This window comes from Melospiza melodia, chromosome 5, assembly GCF_035770615.1.
Source record: "Melospiza melodia melodia isolate bMelMel2 chromosome 5, bMelMel2.pri, whole genome shotgun sequence".
NCBI lineage: Eukaryota > Metazoa > Chordata > Aves > Passeriformes > Passerellidae > Melospiza > Melospiza melodia.
Window position 1 is genome coordinate 85,463,885 of NC_086198.1, and position 22,287 is coordinate 85,486,171.

Below are 22,287 nucleotides of genomic sequence, written 5' to 3' on the forward strand. Positions count from 1 at the left end.
ATGTAGTGTATGATACTGGTAAGATTAACACCCACAATTTTACCATTGCAGAAGCTGACAGTCCCATTCCTTACCCAGCTGGCAGAAGATGTGAACTGGGAAAAAGGATTTTCTTTGCAATTTACTTGCATTGAGAATTGTTCCAGAGTAGTAACAGCTACTCTTTTCTCTCCACAGAAATCTCACCCTGTTAAACTGATCTTGTGACAGCCAAATCCACATTTCAGCTACATCAGTAGGAAGTGCTGTGGGCAGGGCAATGCCCAGAGAGGAGAGCATTTCTTAGTTCATGGGATGATGAAACACACATGAACTCTCCATGCTCCAGCCAGCTTCTGAGCAATTTCTCTGCACCCCAGTCTGATGTTGCACTGCCTCAGCACTGCTTACTTCTCTCTTAGGAAAGAAATCACTGCTCCTTAAAAAAAAAGGGAAAAAAAAGCAGAAGGGCTTCAGCAGAGCAGACATAGAAGAGCAGATGCTAACTAACCCCAAAATTTCAGAGGCATCATTGACATGCACCTCAACAATTACACTTTTAAACTATTTCTAAATCCACAAAAACTTTTGTATTCATCCATATAAAACAGTTTATGTTGCTCAAGCACCAGTCTCCATTTTGATTAATGAAGAAATAAAAATGCAAGCTACTTCCAGACAACCAGCACACAAGTGAGCAAACCACCCAATTGTGCCTTAATAAAGCTTCTCCCTCTCCCCTCCCTGCCTGCTCAAATTCACTTGTTTTAGATGAGTGCATGAAGTCACCAAAAGGCAGATTAATTTCAAAGTTTTGTGGCTTTTCTTCTTTTTTTTTTTTTTTTTTTAATGCCTGTGAGGCGTGAGAGTCAGACCAACAAACTCACCAGGAAAGGATAAAACATTCACCCTGACCAAAGCAAAAATGCCTAGAACTTTCTCCCCTCCCTTCCTTCTTCCCCCCGTCCCGCCTCCCTCCCCTCCCACATCTCCCGCGCCTCCCCTGGGCCAGCGTTACCTAATTTCCACACAAACACGCACTTTCTGGCAGCATCACCTCCACGCAGCTCTGGCCTTGTGTCCGGTCACATCTCGGTTTAGGGGAGCAGAGGTGAAGAGCTACAGCTGAGGGGTTCTGCAAGGTAATCAACTTGTTGGATTTTTGCTTTTTGTTTGTAATGCCTGACTAATGGTTAAGTAGATGGACCAAGAAAAAACTCCTGGCAAACTGCCTTGCTGGAATTTATTGAAGTAGAAAAGCCTATTTTTCTACAATACAAAAATACAAAGTCAGAAATAGATTTTAAAACATTTTGGCTTGCTTGCTTCCTGCAGGGAAACAGATGTAGTGTTTGAGATCAAGATCTAATTTAAAATATGTAATCACTAGAATTTCTTTTAGGCATGGGTGCCAGTTGTATGTGTGTTTAAATACACGTATGCATTCTGATTGAGTTTCAGTTCATCACATTGGACAGGTTTAGCAAGGAGCAGTCCCCTGGGACCCTGCTCCAGCTGTTTCACTCAGCTCCCCGCTGGCTGTGTGTGAATTCTTTGTATCTCCCTGTATCTCTTGCAGGCTCGAAATTGCCAAGATGTTTCTGATTCTTTCTCTGGTCACTGGGCTCACCCTGTCTGCCTCTGGTGTCATGACAGACGAGGAAACTGACCCACGCCAGGAGTCACTGTATGAAATACAGAAACAAGTGAACGACCTCTGGCAGAATTTGCTCTATCCGGTAACACGCGGCAATGACACCAATGGGATGATTTACGCCACTTGTGAAATGAAGCCCAGCTCCAAAATAGGTGCTGACAAGCCACAAGTGACTGGACAAGTCTTATTCAGGCAGAGTTACTCATATGGAAGACTGGAAGCCTTATTTTACTTGGATGGGTTTCCACTGGATAACAACCAATCCAGCAGAGCTATACACATCCACGAGCTTGGAGACCTCAGCAATGGCTGTGATTCTACAGGGGGACACTATAACCCTTTCAGAGTGAACCACCCTCGGCACCCAGGAGATTTTGGCAACTTCCTTCCTAAAGAAGGCAAAATCAGAAAATACAAAACGAACCTCTCTGCCACAGTCTTTGGTCCATATTCCATCATGGGCAGATCTGTTGTGATCCACGAGCAGGAAGATGACATGGGCAAGGGCAATAATAAGGCCAGTTTGGAAAATGGAAATGCTGGGAAACGTCTGGCTTGCTGTGTGATTGGGACAAGCAACAAGAACTTGTGGGAAGAGAAGCTGCCTGAGGCTATGGACAAGAAGAAGAGAGGGCTCAACAGAAGAACATACAGCCAGGCTTAGGTGAAGTCCAAAGTGCCAGCTACAGCCTGGGCAGCACAAAGTAACTCAGCCTGTGCTGTTGCCCACCAAGATATACGGCTAAAGGATCCCTATCTGCTTGCTCCTCTATGAAATGTATATCACTTTTGTAGAGCTTCCTTTATGTAAGCCATCAATAAAACCAGCATCAGCTCAACATTGTGAGTGTTTTCTTGAAGGAGCAAAGATTCCCTTTTGTGCAGTGTGGAAGTTGAATGCATGTAAGAAGAGTACAGATGGATAGGGTGTGTGGGCTAAAGAATCTGTGCACTGCAGGGGCCTTTTAAGGGATTGTTAGATACCAAAGGAAAAAAGTAAGAATTTGCCTCTCATTAGACACTCTTCTGTAGTTAGATGGCAACTTGAAAGCAGAAAGGTCTCCACGCTGTTAACAGTGTTGGGTGTGGTGTTGCAGGACCTTGGTAGTGACTTCCCCTAGAAATAAGGGAAAGTACAGAAATTTCTGTGTTGAACTTGAGATCCATCATGTTATTCTGCTTCTGTAAGTCTCCAGTCTGTGCCTGTTAGTACCAAAGTTATATACAGAAGTTATAAAGATGCTTAGGTAATGATGATAAAGTTAGCAGATCAGGGAGAAATATTATTTTCAAAGCAAAAAAATACTGAGTATTTTACTTCATACAAAACTGTAGGAACAAAGTCAGTTTGGGCTGGGAGAAATGAAAGTGAAAAGATTTAAGTAAGATAATTTTCAGATTTAAAACTATCACTTAATAAGGCTTTACTTCTTAAATTTAATACAACTCAGAATATTAAAGCACCACCCCATGGCTATCATTCATCTAATACTAAGAAGAGAAAAGGAAACAAGCAGGTAGAACAAGTGTATCAGTAAATATTTTTATTAAAGATGACAAAATTTATTAATATAGTTTAACCACATTGTGCTATTAATCCAAGCAGCAACAAAAGACTAGTTTGCAAATAAATTAAACTGCATAATTTAGAAAGCAAACTACAAAACAGAAGCTGGTAAACAAAATGCTATCTTTTAGAAATGCAGCAGATTTTCAACTTAATCTCAGTTAAGATTTTGAAATACATTCCTGAGCTCATAGGGATTAAAGAAATTCCACTATCTTTATTATACAAATTCCCGTATGCTTAAAAATAGTCTCACTTAGAAAAGAAGCAGCATTCTAAAAGATGCTTCTTAATCTGTCATTTTCACACACTTATTTTACAAATTCAGTTAACATTATTTTTTCAATAACCACATTATCCTACTTTCAAATGAAATCCTTCTCACGCATAATGCATGACTTGACCTTTAGGTACAACAACCTCCTTAAAATGAGTTTGTGAAATTCAGCTTCTCCATACTCCTGCTACAAAATTCTCTCCCCAGTTTGCTTCCCCAAAGCCCAACACCAAGAAGGTTTACATGTCTGGTTGTGATTTCTGCACTTCTAAAGTAGGAGAAAAAGGGAACACAGGTCTTAAAAAACAAAAAACAAAACCAACCCCACCAAATCTAAGGTAGAGTTGAGTCCACGAAAAACCACAAGTTAAATTTACTGGGAAAAAACCCCATTGTTATATTAGCACAACAATAGCAATTAAAGCAATATCCGAGGAAGATACTGACAAGAATATTTAATTACTTATCACCTAGTGCAGCAACAATGTCTTACTTGTACAACTCTCCTTGCTTTGAAGTCTTGTGTTCCTGGGAGAAAGGTAAAAATGTAGCTGGAATACACATTTGCTAGAAGAGAATGGAGAGGGCCAGAATTGCAGCAGTGGCATCACACTGGAAATGAGGTTTTCAGAGATCCACATATCTTACTGGAATTTAGTGATTGCAAAGATTTAAAAATTACATCTAAGAGGGATAATGGTGTGAGGACATGTACCAAGATTCCCTAATTGCTGGGCTGTACACCAGTGTGGTCTCACAGAAAAGACATAACTGAAAACAATCAGCACATGAGGCACTAACAAGCTGTTAATCCAGCACTGCTTCAACCTTACACCAAGCTCTTAATTAACTAACAGCATTAACTGGCTGTTAAGGGACTGTGAGCAAAATATTCATTCTCACATCTCTGGGTCAGGAAAGACACAGGGCAGGGAAATAGTAAAAGACCCTCAATGTTTCTGAGCTCAACACATGGAATCTCGACCTTCTGCTTTGCTTGCCTCAGTTCTGAATGCATTGGTATTTAGCTCTGTGCAGGTTCAGTCTGTGAAGGATGGAAAAAATACATCTCAAACAAAATGCTACTTCATGTGACATTCAGGCATTGCAGGAAAAAACCTGCACATTCTCCTGGAGATTTTAGTTTCTACAGCTATTTTTCTTCTGACTGTCACAAAAATGAGTCAGTAATGCAGTCAGTTACAATTACTGGGAACATCTTAACACTCCTTCAAATATTTAAACTCTTGGGGTTTTTTCAGGTAATGAGGAATTTTAATGGGGAGCAAGATAACAAAATAAAAACATTTTACTGTTTCATGTCCCTAATTCGCTTAACTGTTTATATAACTTTTGTTCCTAAGGACTGCTGCTTAACATCAGTGGAATGCTGCAATGTCCAATCACCCTTAAAGACAAAGTACACATATTTGAAGAGCACTCTAAGTATGGCTTTGTATCCTGCAGACAGACACTGAAAGGGTTACACAAATGCACCTGCTGGGGAAAACACATGAGAACAGAGACAAGCCACATTTTTCACCTTCCAACTATCACTCCTTATATTTATATGTAATAATTTACATACAGCCTTTCTCCTGCTGAATACAAACCGTTCATGGGCTCTGACACCTTGATTATGGCAGCACCTGCTACCTCATCTTACACATACAGAAGAGTTTGTCAGTACTGCTAATATAAACTCTCTTATGCAGTAGCTGACAAGTGGGCTGTAAAAACTTGCAGCTGGCAGTTATTTGTCAAGGAAGTACTCAGTCTGGGAGGGATTTCCTTTTTTATTAGTAGTATTTTATTAAATTTGCTTTAATTCTCTCTGATTGGTTTCAAGTTCTAGGAGTGAGAAATGAACATTTACAGACAATTAGGTCCCAAGCCAGCAGAAAAACTGCCTTGATGGCTGCTGGCCCTCAGAAGTTCCACAGCTGCAGAGACAGTTCCTTATGCTACAAACAGGAGAGGAAAGACCTGCCTCCCCTTCCCCAACAGCTGCTAACTTCAGTGTTAAGCATTCCCTCCTTGCTGCTCTCCTAGAAGCAGAGTGGCACAACTCCAGCATCAGGGCCAAGCTAGGGAATGACACAGCAGCTCCCTTTTCCCCCAGTTATTATAGGAATGTTTTACTATGACTAAACCTCTTCAAGAGAAGTTTAAAAAAGTGGCAACAATGCAAATAATCCTTCTATCACACCACAGACTGGTGAAATGAGGAGGAAAGGAAGAGTTACCCTTAATTCCAAGTAATAAGAAAATAAAAAAGACACAAAATTCCTTTAGAAAGGAGAGCACATATGGAGTAGGCTGAAACCTATCACCCATTAACCAAGCCCATGGGCCCATTCCAGCTCCTGTGAGTAGAGGAATGCAGTTCCCGAAACTGACAGCCAAGTAAGCTGGACAGGACATCACTGCTTCTCCTCTTGCTTTTTCTCTGCTTTAGAACAGCATTGCTGTTTCTTACAGTAAGACTTCTGGCTCCTCTGATGATGTTTCGTTCAGAGCTTCATTAAATTGGGCTCTCAGTATCTGGTGAAATAACTTGCATCATTTTCATGAGATGAGCTGGGAGAAGAAAGAAAAAATTTTGTACAGCTGACAAAATACAAAGGTACAAAGGTTTGTAATGAGAGTACTATATACACCATATAAACCATATATACAAAGGTACAAAGGTTTGAAATGAGAGAATTATATACACTATATAAACCATGCATAGATGGTTTTCAGAACCTTCCTGTAAGGGAACAGTGATCTTATGCTATGGCTGTACTGACAGTCACTATATGTAAAGAGAAGCAGAACACAGTTTGAGAAAGAAGCAAAAGCTTGCAGCCTTAAGATGCTTCTCAATTTATCACTCCAAATTTTTCATCCTTGAGAGACATTTCTCAACATTAATTTACAGTCCAGCACTAGGACCATACATGTTTCAGGAGCCTAGTGATAACAAGATAAATCATTATCACTGGCCTCTTTCCTACACTAATGTAAATTACATCAATCTATATAGAAACTTCAAATCATTACAGAAAGTCAACATGACTAAACCTCATCGCTAATTCTTTCCCGTAGGTAATTTATGGTTTTGGTACATTACAGCCAGAACTAACAGAAAAACATTTTTAAAAGAATTATTAACAGTTCAGTATAAAATAATCAACCCTACAGCACAATATTTTACTGATCATATCTGCAGCAGCACAGACACTGCACAAGGATTACAGTGAGATGCTCGAGGGCCTGCATTTCATACCTCAAGCCAAACTGTTATCCAAATATTCACGGTTTTCAGCAGCATCAGATGGTGTCTTGTTTTCAGATTCAGAGAGCTCCTCAAAGCTGTTATTTGTGTCTGCAGTTTGAACACTGAGCCCTCCATGCCTTCCAGCATCCTCAGCATGCACCATATCCATGGTGCTGCTGTTTTGATCCTCTCTTTCATTTGGAATTTCACAATCCCTCTCTAAGATTTTGTCATTGTCTTTCAGGGCCTCAGTTTCACCAGTTCGTTCATTCTCAGAGTTTGAGGGATCTGTGGGGTCAGATGGATCAGGGCTGGAAAGTGGGAACTCTGCCTCTGATGATTCATTAAGCTCTGATTCAACTCCCACGTTCTGCTCCCCCACAGGAGCGCCTCCTCTTTTCCCTTCCAGTTCTGCAACTGTCAGTTTAATTATCTGACTTCCAAGCTTGTTTATGTCTTCTTCCTCAGAAGGTAGCTGGGGTAATGAAGGGTAAAAATGTTTATTTTGGATTCTGTTATTTAAGTTTGTTCCCTCTGGAGACAGAGATTCACTTGCAACAGCATAAGTTTCATCACGTTCTCCCTTCTGTTCTGCTGAAAGAGAAATGGAACAGCAGGATACTCAAATCATTTGGAGGCATTTGTTATATATCTGATCTGAAGAATACTACTACCAGTGCTGGACCACAGAGATGTTTATCTCAGTAAGGAATTTTTAAGAGTGCTTCCCCATCCCTCCCAGGCATATTTCTTAGACAATAAACAATCAACACTAAGTTTCTTGTTGGACCTGGCCCTGTTTTGGAACCTCTCTTTCCCTAATACCAACAATTCTGAAAGTCAGACAGTACCATACTGTAGAACAGCAAGGTCAGGAAAACTTTTCTAGAGGAATATCAACTCCAAGCAAGGCACTTAGCTGTGGAAATTTTTGGCACAGCTTACCATCAATCCCCCCGTCACTACCAGTTTCAGGGGTTAACACGAGCTCCATTTCTTTGGAGCTTTTCACAGGTTTTCATCCAATAATGAAGTTTTGTTATTGATCCTCTAACATTCCTCCAAACATAAAAGATTATTTTGATTAGGGTAACAGCATAAAATGAAGCAGCAGCACAAGAATTTTAAGTATAACATGATACTAAAATGCAAACACTGAAAAAAGAGTCAAAATAGAGAAAAAAATCAATGTGAAAACAAACACCCTTGTGAAAAGTGTCCTTTAATGTGTCCATTAAAGGACAGAAAGCCTCATTAAAAATAAACTTGCAAATTAAAGTGAGAAAAATTAGGAAATGCCAAAAATAAGTCTGCCTTGAGAGCTTAAAATTACTCTTGTTGTACAGACGCATTACATTTGAGTATTTAAGAATTTACTCCATTTCTCTCACAGGAATCCTGCTTCACACAAGAATGGGACTGCCTGGCTGCCGAGGACCAGCCTACTGTCTCTATCATATCTGCCTCACTTAGAATTTGGGAGCTACTGAGTGAATGAGACCAGGGCTGGCACCAGGGGAACAGACACTGCCATCAACAAGGCTAGGAATGAACTCTGAAGAGCTGGAATTTAAGTCTGTGGAAAAAGCAGGGATAAATTAACTTTCAAAAGGTGATCACCCACTGGATCTAAGCCTCATTATCTGAGAAGTCAGCTGGAAAACTAGGAGCTTGATGTGCAGTACTGCTCTGCTTGTGCTGTACATCAAAGTGCTCCAAATGAGCCAAAATATATGTACCTCCAACTAGCACTCCAAATTAGCAGGGACTCTGCCTTCCTCTTTGCATGCCTCAGTTTCCTCCTCTTACAGTAGAAAACCACCAATCTATCACCTTGCTGCAATCTTCTGAAGATACATTGTCTCAAAGCACTAAATCCCCAGAGAAAAGTTCATAGAAGAACAGCACTGCTTTCTTCAGGGAATGCCTGGAACAGCACCCAGGCAGCACAGCAGGGACAAGGCATTCAACAACGGAGGGAAAATCCCTGAGCAGCTGAGATGCTCAGGTACAATCCATCCCATGACACCATCCATCCTGTGCAGTGGATAAAGGGAGATTTCGTGGCACAAGACAGGCTTTAATTCATATGATACCACTCTGTCATTATGCATGTTCACACAGGAACTGCACAGTAGATCCTACAGACATCCACCACCCAGCTTAACTGAAACAATGATAACAAGTGCAGATTAAAGGAGGCTTTGATGAGACCAGGGTAAGCAGATAGACTGGATAAAAAAAGCCTGCAAAAGCCCTCTGATTATCTACAGATCTACCTAGAGCAACACTTGATGCATTATAAAAAGTTCTGATGAAGAGTAAGTGTTTGTTCAAAAGCTAAGAAGATTTCTTGAGTCAAACGGACATCAAATGCTATTCCTTAAAAGGCTATAACTGACCAATGTGACATGAGATCTAATACATAACAATAAGTAAGAATTTCATTGTTATTGTGATTATCAACTGTTTTCACTCAACAGATCATTCAATTAATAGAAAAATAACAGTGGTTTTGTTTTTATTTCAGTAATACTTTAACCAAGAGTTTGATGAATGATGGTGGATGGACACACTCTCTGTTTTCTTCCCAGTTGTCATGGTCCCCCAGATTTTGGAGGTACATGGTACACATGAAAAGTTACAATATGCACCAAGTTCCTAAACCTCAAGAGCAGTCATTCTCTGTGCAGAGTGGTACAAAACATACCTGGGTACCATTCCCATACAGATACTGACTGCAGAGGAGTTGTGTGACTCCAAGCACAGGGATATGCCCTACAGCTGAAAACACAGGCTTTGAAGGGAAAATGGCAGCCCCAAACATCCTTCAGAAAAAGCATCTGGAACATCTGGAGCAGCAGGTGTTGTGTCACCTACTGCTAGAAACTATGGTGTCCCCTGCACAGCTGCTTGTAGATATGTGCTCATTTATGCCATCAAAAAGTTGGCCCAATTTAATTATCACAGGGGTAACTTTTGTCTCAGTTCTCACTGCACATTATCAGCTATACTGGGACATAGGTAAGGGGAAACCCAAGCTGTTAGTGTAGGCAGAACAGTAATTTCTTAACCTGCTCCAGTTTGATGACAGAATTTCTATGATTAAGCTTGGTTCTCATTATGGTCATGGGATGGAGAGGAGAAAAGAAGGAGATAACCTACTGGGATCTGATTCTCCCTAAGATTGCCACAGGTCTAATCCTGGTCTGTCCTTTCCTACCCAAGGCTGTTTACTTCTGCTCTTCTCCTCCCATGCTTATCTTTCTGTTCCTGCTCCATATCCCCTTGTTTATCCAGTCTCTATGCCTACTATGCCCATTTCTCATCCACCTTTGATATATTTTTTAATCACATCCTGCTTTCACTGCCAATGTTCTGACTTCTCCCTCCTATGCTCTGACCTCTGCTCAGCCACATGCAAGCCCCTCCTCACTCAGACTTCCATGGACTTTGCCAAGCCCCATCTACTCAAGTCCTGATCTTGGCCTTTCTTCCCACTTTGCTCCAGGATTTTTTCCCTCTAAGTTTACTTTATCTCAAAGGAATGGTGCATACAGAGTTTTACCAGCACTGGTGGCACAAACTAAGCTCAACAAAATAACTTGTTAATTTTTAGCAGATGAGATTTGTAAGTGAATCATGTAGAATGAGGTGGAAACTCCAGACTGCTTCCTCAGGCGGGAAACCTTTTCCCTAGATTTCAAATTCCTATAATTGTAGATACAGGAAATGCTTGCATATTGGAAAAAAACCAACCCAAATTCAAATGTACAAAAGACAAAAAAAATCCCATCAAAAACCCCACATGGTCATCAGTATTTAACACACACACAAAAAAAGAAATTTTTTGGCTATCTGAAAAAAAATAGCTGATGTAGAAAACACAACATGGAAAGCTTTAGCCCAGAGTTAAGGTTTGGCAGTGCTACAAAGCAACAGCAAGAGGGTCTGATGAGATGTGACAGACAGATCAGACTCCCTGTCTGACCAGCCTGTAATCACAACTGTAACATCAGCCTCACCTAGGACAAATATGGAAAGAAAAGAACATAATGCCACCAAGTAAATACTTTCAATAACTGCCAATTTAATTAAAAATCAACATTTAAGTAGGTAAAAGAATGAATATTTATGAGTTATTATTACTCACCAGAGAACCATTCATTACAGTTTCACTTCTTATTTTTAGCAAAAATATCAGCTGATCAAGATTATAAAAAAAGATCAGCCTTGCTGCCACATTTTATCAGATAATGACATGGGCTATAAAGTCAAAATTAAGCCAGAATCTATTTGGTTTCAGGACTAACAAATAAATTGTTTATGAAGCTTCATGGTTAGCTGAGAAAGATCTGGGCACATCATAATGTTATGCCCATTAAAGACTTTATCCAAATGCCAATAAGCAAATAAAATAATCCATCTCCCATCCATTATGAAAAACTAAGGAAAAACAAATCAAGGTCATCAGCAACTGCCAAATACAGCTAAGCTTGACTTTGGAGAGATATTAAAGCTTGCAACTGAAGAAGGATTTTTAACAAAACACATGTAAGACTATGAAAAAAGCAGTGAATTTCTCTGGGAAAATGAGTTGGGTATTTCAATTTACCATGTGCAATCAGGAAGCCATTCATCTAGACATCACCTATAATGCAGGAAAGTGCTAAACCAGTTCCACAGACTGCTTCCTACTGTGCATTTTAACTGAGGGGAAAAGTGCAGGAATCAGTTAACTGCAACACAGATGGCATGAATAACTTCCCACAGTGATATGTTACCGGGCAGGAAAATTCTCTGCAGTGTAAGGCCCGATCCCTAGCCTTAGCAATCCATTCAATAGTAACTTTTCAGTCATTTCTTTGCTATTTGTACTGGGACCATCTATCTGTTTTACCTGTGGATGATGTATTCAATCTCTGTGATCACTGAAACTTTGCCTTCTGCTATCCCAGCATGAAAATTTATTACGTTTTATTTGGAAAGAAATGAGTGCTCAGGTCTCATCATGTTCTCACGTCCCAGGTGCTCACCTTGTCCTTCAGTTCTCTGAGGCTTATCAGCAAAGGCTGACAAGGGTGACCTGGAGCGCTGTATCACAGGCAGGGCTGGGTCACTGAATGTTATCGTGTCCTTCCCACCTGCAACAACCACACTGTTAGAGCTGCTGGCTCACCAATTACAACCACTGTGCATCAGTCATGTTCCCCACAAATTTTTAACAATGATATTGGAAAGTACAGAACAGGAAAAGCATCTCAAATGATCCTTTCACAGCATGAAAAAAAAAATACTCTGTACTGGACCCACAATATGCAAGGCAAAGGCAGAAAAGCTGCATGTTTTTATCTGCAGTACTGAGTAAAGGCCAGATTTTGAAAGACCAGGTGCTGTATGCAGCAAATTGAATCAGCAATTAGAATTCAATTAAAAATAGTAATAATCAGATCATACCAAAGTAATGGATCACTTGCATGCTATTACCAGCAAATGTTCAGCACTGACTCTTTACTCTCTATTATTCTGTTTCATGTGATACAGGCAGGTTCATCATTATGTAGCTTTATGCTTCAGATTTACATATTATCCTGCAATGCTTCCTTAAAAAAAAATCCTATAAACTTTGCATAATTAAGAACTGAGGGAGCAAACAAGTACACATTGCTGGGAAACAGGAGGATTTTAATCTGAAAATTCCCAAAACATTTCTGAGCATTTTAGTTTTAAACCAAATGGAAAAAGGCAATTTTCCAGCTCTTTTGCAGACAAAATAATACAAGAAACCCTTCATCTGAGGACTCTGCTGTAGATGCTTAGTGTTTACGTATTTTAGCAATGCAGAAAGCAACACCTGCAGATCCTTCAGGAAGTCCTCCACTATTCAGGATGCTCATGTTTTTAGTGACTGACACTACCTTAAACCTCGAGGGGAAACGGCAGGAAATGTGCAAGATCAGCTAAGCGTGGTGTTTGTGTGGCCTCCAGAACGAGTGCCAACTGATAAGTAATGGCTGGGGAGGCAGCAAGACACTGCTCTATTTATCTCCATGAGAACGACATTTATGTAACAGCCACTTCGCCCCTCTAAATCTGTTAGTACGTTTCACCTTAAGGCAACATCCTAAATCTAATCACCCATCCAAGACAAAGACTTTCAGGAGAACACCAGGTCAGGAGATACCTGGAATAAATCCAGCCCTGAGAAAGTTCTGGTGCATACTAAGGAATAATGAAAGTCAAGCTGTTCCCACGGAGTCTAACTGGACCACTCCAATCCCTCATTCCTTTTACGGGCACTGGCTGCAAATACCTTGATCCTGAAGGTAGCAATGGTCTTTTACACCCTCGCCATGTTGGGCAATACACTGCAGCAGTATGAATGCAATTAATGCTTTTGAAGCATGGATCTTGTGGAAATTTGATCCCCCGTCAAGTATGCATCAGAATTCTGCCTTCACCAGCATTAACTAACAGCAAAGAGGACAACCCTCCCACTGTAAGACATAATTAATTAAAAACATAAAAAATGCAAAACAAATCCAACCAATATTTCAAAATGCAAAAGCTCCTAGATGAATGTGCTTTTTGTAAAAGTGAAGGAATTTTGTGTTGGAAGAACCAAATTATACAGGGAACTTGTGGTATGAAAATACTCAACAGATATTCACACAGTCAGAAGCAGCCACATATCCAAAAAAAAATACAAAAGAATCCAATGGAAGAAGTAAAAAGATGATGAATAAAAAAAATGGGTGGCGGTTTTAATACGAAAGTAGAAAGCAGAAACTTTTAAATTTACTTAATAAAAAAAGTAAAGCCTGAGCTGAAGTCCCTGAAGATTGCAAGACAAGCTTCACAAAAGATACTTCTTGACTTTCCAGCCAGCATTTACAAAGTAAACACATTTACTTTCCCATTTTTCTTTGAAAACCAGCCTGGTTACAGAAAATAAAGCTAAGCTCAGTATCCACACATCTTAACAATAGATGTGACCCAAAGAGTCTGATGAATATTTATTTATTAACAGCGATTCACATCCATTCATGAAGGAGGCACATAGGGGGACTGCTACACTGCATTCTGTGAATCATGATCTGAAGCTGGATTACACAAAAAGAATTTCAACTAGCTGCTGTGTAAGCTCAATTTCATAACTTCTATAGCTTCATGTTCCTCTAATGAATTTTTCAAGGACTATAGTGAAAGTATACAGATCTCAAAATACATATAAGTTTTCAGTAATAATAAATTTTTCATTTTCTCCTCCAGGGTTGGGTATTTTCTTATAACCTCTGCTGCACCCTATGCACTGTAACTGGCTACAGCCAGAGCAGCTGCAGAGCCCTTTAATTCTACCCTGCCTCGGCCCTGTGCTGATTACTGCAGGGCAAGAGGCAGCATTGAAACTCTCTTATCATCCCACACAGAAGAAGGCTGAGTCATGGTTTGCTCTTACACGTTTTTTTCAGTGGAAATCTGGAATTTTCAGGAAATGACAGATTTTAAAAAAATACAGAATTACCCATCTGAATGTCTAGTGACATCAGACTGCGAAAAGAATTAAATGGAGTTTATTATGTACTGTCATTGAATACATTTAACTTATTTGTGTGCATATTTCAACCACAATGTAGCCAAGACAAAGCAAAGAATTAAATGCTTCTGTGAACATCACATTCTCTGCTTCCTTCTTTAGGGAAACAGGATTATAAAAAGAAAATCAAAAAGCAAATCTATGCCCAAACTTGCTTTCTTTTCAGCAATGAAAACAAACCTCACAAGAGATTCACTTAACTAAAGCCCATTTTCTAAGCAGGGCAATATAAAGTCTGGTAGGCAGAACTTTCAGAGGGAATGAAATTTTACCTTCTCAAAAACTAAATATGCACTTCCTATTGATTAGCTTCCCTCTAGTTCATTCACGGCTTTCTCAAAAAGCAGATGACAAATATGTCACCTAACAAAAAAACAGAGGCATTCAAGATCTTTCTTCAATAGGATCAAGTATATAAGCAGCACTTGGAAGATATTATTATCATGGTGACAGTGTACGTTATAAATGTTATATAAACAATGATGACTAAGTAGGAACATTAACTTCAGATTAAAATCCTACAATTTGTAATGTGCATTTATTTCAGCACTTGAATGAACATCAGTTTTTATTTGCTTTTTTTCCCCAGTGGCAAAAAATTCCACTCACAATCAAATAACATTTTTTCACTCTGGATTTAAGACTGACTAGATGAGATACTCTCCATGTTCTGCTCCTCATCCAAGCCAATATTCAGCTGCAGAATCCATTGTGGTATTCCCATACTAATTGTTACACACTGCTGTTTTATGGAGTGGAAGCTTTACACGCTCTGAAAACTGGTGACCCACCAGGTGTTGCAATGCCCTTTTTCACCACCCCAGGATTAGAGTGCACTTGGAAACAAAAGCGCACTCCTGATTTAAAAGGCAAGCAAAAAATCAAGAAAACGTCAGGGCTCAACAGAACTCACAATCCAGTGTAAAATTCCTTTAAAAATATTTAAGATCATCCCCTCTTACTATTTTTCATAACGCAAATGAACTTTCATGTAGAGCAGCCTCTATTTCTCCTGTGGTCATCTAACTCAATTGACTGAACATCTAAATCTGCTGGATATAAAAATGTTCAGATAACATTTCCATTTATTTACATGCAATGACAATATTTAACGTACTGCTAGGATCAGTTACTAAATAAATACGTTAAGCAGAACCTACTCCCAAATCCCACTGAGACATTGTAGCTCAGGCCTTCAGGCAGCAAAAGAAAGGAAGGAAAGAGACAGTTGTTATTGTATAAACATTAATTTGATGCTTTACCTACATAGATCAATACGGTGCAAGAAGTTCCCACTTCCATTTTTTAAAATACATTTTGCAAACATGAGAAGTGCTGCATTTATTAGTGTAAAATTTTTATGGCACACTAGTCTTGAAAAACAAAACTAAACAAACAAACCCCTACAGTGCCTTGAACCAGTGAGTTTGAAAGACATGTTTGTAGTAATGTACTAAACTGCATTAGCAAAGTCTTAGACAAACATTTCACCTTCATCTCTTGGAGAATGTGGGGAGGCACAACTGCACTAAGCACACTACACATGTTAGTGACTAACTGTGGAGAAATCCATCCAGTCTGGAAACAGTCGAGCAGGACTGAGAAAGCCCAAACAGGCAAGCTGAAGCAGAAACACACCACATCAGCCCAAACAGCCAAACAGCAAAAGTTTGTTACAAGGGCTCTTCAGCTCTGTCAAGTGTTTCCTTCTAGATGTACAGGTTAGGTGGAAAAACCAGAGCCAAAAAACCAGAAGCCTAAACCACTCTTTCCCCCTCTTACTAGCACTGACAGGAATCTGTAAACAACAAAGCCTAATGATGCAAACACCACCTACAAAGTAGCATAATTTACAGTGGTTACAGAAGACACAATTAGGTGCAATGGGAAGAAAAGAAGCAAGAAAGTAAATGTAAATTAAATATTGCACATTTTCCTAACAACGATGTCTATTAGGAAGCAGATTAATCTCCCATTACTTGAGTAATTTAAAACCAAATACAATACGTAAGGGACTATAGGGAATAAGCCTGTTCTGGAGAGATGGACTAGAAAATTTAGAACCATTTACATTTCCAATTTCTCGGAGTTTATGATTCTACAGAAAAGCATTTAAAAACATTAAAAAACAAAATCCATGGTTAAAAGAAGTAAAAAATTAATTAATAAAATTGGCTGAAAAACATAATAACCAATGACCTGTGCATCATTTTATGCAATGTTTAAATAAAAAAAGTTCACTTTTTTTTTGCCTGCTGTCTATGGAAATAATTTGATTACTTCAATATTTAAACTGTTTCTTTAGGACTTTTCATGTTATTTCAATACATATTTGACTTAAGAGTTTACAAAGTCTAGTGATCTTTGCTTTCCACTTAACATTTATTAGACATTTCTAATTTTGCAAATGTGCTGAATAGAACATTCACCAGGTAACTGTCATAAAAAAAAATCACAGCCAAACTTCTCTTAAATGCAAACATACCCTTGAAAACTAAATAATGCAAGCTATTTGCTTGAAATTTTACTAACCTGGAAGACTCCACAAGCCAGCAATTTCCAAAGTTCTTAATTTCTTTTCTAGTTCTGCCACTCGATTACCTAGAATTCTTTGGAAAAAGAATAGTTGTTATACCAAGGTAACCAAAGCCCAATTACTTATATGACTACAGTTGAATTTTTAAACTGCCACTTAACTCGTAAATCTGTATACAGTATGCAGTAAACCTGTATACAGTCATCTCTTTTCACTAACAGCAATGGACAACCTCTCCCAGAGTTAAAAGAATATTAAATATATTTGTCTAATCTATACCATGCTTTTAAAAAAGCAAAAAGCCTAGGACGTACTGGACATTCAATCTTTGCAGTAAAGAAAAAGAAATGCTACTCACAATATTTCTATCTTCTTGCCTGCAAGTATCACTTTATTTTCTTTATAGCTAAAACCAGAAGGTAAAAGCTACACAGACAAAATATAGGAAACTCAAGACAGAGCATCCAGATTAACTCTGAAGTTCCAAGACACACATTTTTGATAGTCCTTTATTCAGGGGATATTTTCTATCACTAAGATTGCTTAAAATGGTAAGGAAAATTTTTTCTATTACAAATTATTTATTTTTCTTTTTTAGCATTGAATTGCTTTCTACTTTACTAAAAAGCTTCAAGCTCTTTAGTGCCTTTATCACGCACTCAGTATTCACTGTATTTCTCGGGTCATGTCTTCTTTTGTATCTGACTTCATACAAAAATACTATTTGCAGTTAGCTCTCCTGCAGGATTTAACATTTAGTCTTAATTCTCTCCCCAGATCAAATGAGAGATTTCTATCTTGAAAAGAAGGCTTGTTTCTCCAATGAATTTTTGCAAGTATTTCACAGGCACAGCAAGTCTGCAAAATCCTTAAATAAATCCCAAACAATACTCACTAGACTGAGAAACGTAGACAAGGCAGCAATTCTAAACATGACAGCAGAGATTATGGACAGCAAGTTTTACTCATCAAATTACAGCAACAGGATAAATCAGTTAAATTTGAACTGAATGCTGAGAAGCAGCATATCCCAGCCCAGCAAGGCAATAGTATCTTGCTGTGCATCCCAGAGCTGTGTAACACTGCACTGAGAGCTCCTCAGCAAGGGCTTTCTGTGCAGACATTTGAGCACACTGGGAATGTCATTGCTGACAAGATGGCAGATTCTGGGAAGGACGTGAAGAACAGCACACCCAGCAAATATCAAGGAGGCCGGGAAAATTGATTAACAAGGACTAAGCATTTTTGAAATCTCTACTGCGAGGGCTTTGCAATGACACAATAAAAACCTATAAGTATTTTAAAGATTACAAAAATATCAAGATGAGAGACAGAATGTAAAACAGAAAGAGAAAGCTTATAAAAAACATCAAAGAAAGCACTGAGAGGTACAAGGGTGTGTGTCAACTAAAAAGAACATTTCATCACATTCAAAAGCAGAGGAGAAAATACAAAGCAGTTATGTTTATTTCCCCATTGAAACTCAGTATTTCAGTAGGTTAAAAGGTTATGATAGATTTACTGCCGTCTTCTTCAATTAAAAGCAAAATTATTCAGGTCTAGATTTCACTTTCAGAATGCTTCCATCCGGTAAGAGAAACTCAGCCTTAATAACACTATTTTCATAACCCTGAAACCCCATACTGCAGTTTCATCACCCCATACTGCAGTTGGGCTCTGCAGTACAACACACCAGCTGACACCAAAAGGCACTGGAGCAGCTTTCAGGAAATTCTGCCTTGCACACTGGGAGCCCCTTCCCACCTTCCTGCCTAAGGCCTCACCAAGGGTCAGCTAAAGAACACGGAATTCCCCAGGCTGAGAGTGGAACAGAGAGACTTGATGTAAGACTTCTTCCACATCATGTCAGTTCTGGCAGGGAGCTGACAAAACAATGTTGATTTGGCTAAAGATTGTCACCACAAAAGAGTCAGAAGTTTAACACATCTAATCCTTATTACTTTCATAAGTAGTTCACCACAAGTTCCAGGGCAGAAAATGGGAAGGATGCTGCCCTCCCTGCCAGCTAGCCATACCACCTGTATCTCAGCCCTCTGTAAGAAGTTATTGTTACTGCTCTTGTTATTCAGGTAACAACAGCAAAGTCACTTTTCTCTTGATTCTCTCAAATTTTATAATTTATTTATAATTATAATATATTATGTATTATAATTAATACATTATATATTACATAATATATAATACATTATATAATTATATAATATTTAAATTATTTTCTATATGATATAGTTATAACTTAATATTGCATAATATTATATATTATATATTATAATTACTATATTGTATATTATATTATAATTATAATTTTATAACTATAAATGTAAATGTAATTAATTCTAATTATTTTTATAATTATATAAATAATTGTAATTATTTATAATTTATTTATTTATCAGCTGTACCACATTAGTTCTAATGGTTTTGGAGAGAATATATCCTGATAATACCTACCGAATCCTCTGAAAAGGCACTGGTATTCTTTTTAACTTTTGTTGCAGGTTCTCATATAGAAGGATCATTTTGTCTCTCAGAACAATGCTTGGCAACAGTAGAGGACAATATTTAACCCCACTCCTTTCATTCAGGAAGAGACCAAAATACATTCAGAGATGAGTATCATTCTAGCTTGCTTAAAAAACCCCATTATCCTAAGACAGGTAGGGGAGAAATAAAACCTAAAAAATGCTGCAAGTTCTTATAGCAATAAATTTTTGAAAGATAAATGTGTACGCTATTCTGAACACAATGTGGTTTATCACATTCCTTCCTTTCCCCCGAGATGTCCAGTTAATTTGCCACCTCCATAGATGCTGTGGGAAGACAGAGCTGTGGTGGCTTGGCCAGGCCTACCTGGGTGGGTATTTTTAAAGGGACTGCATGGGCTGGTAGCACCCAATTCCCTGATCTCTTTTTTTATCTCTAGACACAATGAACCAGATCCTTCAACTAAAACACAAGGATTATGTCACAGACACAGGTGATAGCTATTTCTGTTGTTCTCTGGTCCTGTGCCTAATGCAACAAGGGAGTTAGCATAAACCTCCCTCCAGGATAAGGTTTTACAGAAATCTGTTGTTTGTGCAACAGTAGCAATGGTCTCACCTGCTCCCTTCACCTGGCTTTAATTTAGCTCTTGCTGTAGAAGACATACACCCTCATACAAATACCATCACTAAATGCCTGTAAATAGGACTGTCACAGTCCCATATCTGGCTCTGCACCTCTCATGGAAACATGTGCTCAAGTTACAGACTGACACAATCCTTTTTGTAATTTTGGACATGACTGAACTTGCCCAAGTTAGAAATGTTAAAATTAGTGCAATATATCTAACCACCACAGCAGCTTTTACGCTGATCCAGCTTGCACAAGTGCTGGCAATTTCAGGAACAAATTGCACTAAAAAGAACAGCTAATAAATGGTTTATTGCTGGTAGAATAAAAAAGGATGTTTATCCATTTGCTAAGCAGAGTTAGGACAATTTGGTTTTGCATTTATGGAACTGTTTAATCTCGCAACACACTACTGCGTAGAGAATTAATTTACAACTGCCTTTTCAAATTAAGCTAATGGGCTTGTGAAGAAAAACACAGGACGTTACTTGAACTTAGCATTAGTAGCTACCAACCACCTTGGAAAAACAATCTGGTTTTTTCCACAACAACTTCTTTCTTTCTGAAAATTGGGGATAAAAAATAAAGGCTAGATTTAGCCTGCTTGTCCCTAGGCACAACCTCCCACAGTTCCTTCTATCACACCACTTCTTTAGAAGAGTGGCAATAACAGTAGTGTGTCTTCTCCAAGAACAAGTGGCAATGGATTTTTTTAACAACAGTGGAAGAACAGAAAGTAAACTTCAGCAGAACATCCAAATTCCAATCTACAATAAAAAAATCCACTGTCTTGTTATTGCTTCAGTTATTCAGAAAGCAAACCCACCATTCTGCTATTGTAAACTTATATAGCCAACTCTCAGACTGCAAGCTACCAAAGAGGTCTGGACCTGAGAGTAGGTTAACTGTATGGGGGAAAGTAAGGTCATGTGGTCTGAAAAATCTCATTTACTGATAGTGAGACAATCACTACCAGGTCATTCACCCATCAAATATCAAATGCACAATTTTCTCCATGAAAAGAAACAACCACCCCAAAATCTCATGTTCTTTACCCAATAAATCTCACTTTCTTCAAACAACAATCTGAAAGGGTAAATATGTCCTCCAAATATGCTCCTTTCACAGGGAAAGACTGCTGCCTTGTGATTTATGTAAAACTTTTTATCACTACAATTCTCTCTAGCCTCACATCCTTCTCAACTTCCTGTTTTGAATGGAGAAATGTCTTCAACAAAAGAATGCATCTTCTACTAGTACCAGTTTACGACCCTGTCTGTTTAACTTGTACACTGATCATGCACTCACATCTAACTTTCTCCAACAGGTGGGCAGTTTCTTTTCCATTTTCATAAGTCAGCAGATTTTTAACTTTTTATATGGCAAATAAGTGCCCTCATTTATTTGCATCCCAAAAAAGGACGTTCTTCCTTTATGTCCTACCTGCATTTCCCTTTTTCACATTAAATTTTTATGTCTTAGGTGTTTCCACTTGTAGTGGCTCCCATTCCTCCTAGCTCCTTAACATTTTCTTTAATCCACCTAAAGTCAAAAGTGACAAAAAGCATGAGAATACCACAAAGGAATGTTTTTGAGGCTCTTCACTCAATCTGATCAGGATTTATCTGGTTTTTTTTTTTTTTTTCCCTGAACCATCCTGAACGGAATATAACACTTTAATTCTGAGAACACTCCTGACCCTGGACTGATATGGAGTGTCACTTCCCTCTAAGAGCTGATCTTCTGTTGGCCATAGAACAGTAGTTGGCATTTATCCAGTCTATACCCTGATGGCTTTATGTGACCAGTGGGGCACACAGACATAGGGATCATATCTCCTTCTGGGGGTTATCTCAAGACAACCCATACTCAGTAGTTGAAAGCAGAAAGAGGAGTATCAGAAAACAATCATTGCAATAATATTTGAGAGATGCAAGACACTGCATATCACCAAAGAGGATTACAAAACTAAGAAGTTTGCAAAAAAAGAAAAATTATGCAAAATAAACCACTGGGTATTACACTGATAGAGTATCAGGATGTAAGAGGCAAGGGTTGGTTACACCTGGAACAACAAAAGTTGTTCTCTGGATGTCTTCCTTCTGATGCTACATTAGCAGTAAGAAGGGAGTAAGCAGCTGTTAGCCCTTCCTTAGCACTGCTCTGTGCAGCAACTCCTCTTGTATCACAGGACAGGAATTGACTGAGCTGCCATCAGTTACATCTGGGCTGCATTTTCACCACTTTAGTCTCCTTTTAGCTGATTAGCCATTTGAT

The 22,287-nt window shown here is 38.7% G+C and overlaps 2 protein-coding genes across 5 annotated transcripts in view; one reads left to right on the top strand and one right to left on the bottom strand.

The window, feature by feature from the left end:
* Nucleotides 1-975: 975 nt before the first annotated feature.
* SOD3 (superoxide dismutase 3) lies at nucleotides 976-2,475 on the top strand. The gene is made up of 2 exons (XM_063157729.1): nucleotides 976-1,121; nucleotides 1,559-2,475. The coding sequence occupies exon 2, from the start codon at nucleotides 1,575-1,577 to the stop codon at nucleotides 2,298-2,300; it is 726 nt and encodes a 241-aa protein (XP_063013799.1). The 5' UTR covers nucleotides 976-1,121; nucleotides 1,559-1,574; the 3' UTR covers nucleotides 2,301-2,475.
* Nucleotides 2,476-3,165: 690 nt separating this feature from the next.
* The window catches only part of CCDC149 (coiled-coil domain containing 149), a 51,552-nt gene continuing 32,430 nt past the window's right edge, over nucleotides 3,166-22,287 (bottom strand). Inside the window, exons 10-14 of one of the 4 annotated variants that reach the window (XM_063157731.1) lie at nucleotides 16,872-16,948; nucleotides 15,500-15,532; nucleotides 11,779-11,886; nucleotides 6,752-7,333; nucleotides 3,166-6,060 (exon numbers count right to left, since the gene is read on the bottom strand). In XM_063157731.1, coding sequence (XP_063013801.1) covers nucleotides 6,753-7,333; nucleotides 11,779-11,886; nucleotides 15,500-15,532; nucleotides 16,872-16,948 — 799 coding nt within the window. In that variant the 3' untranslated portion in view covers nucleotides 3,166-6,060; nucleotide 6,752. Of the gene's footprint in view, nucleotides 6,061-6,751; nucleotides 7,337-11,778; nucleotides 11,887-15,499; nucleotides 15,533-16,871; nucleotides 16,949-22,287 lie in introns of all 4 variants that reach the window. The other 3 variants (XM_063157730.1, XM_063157733.1, XM_063157732.1) reach the window with 3 other exon arrangements.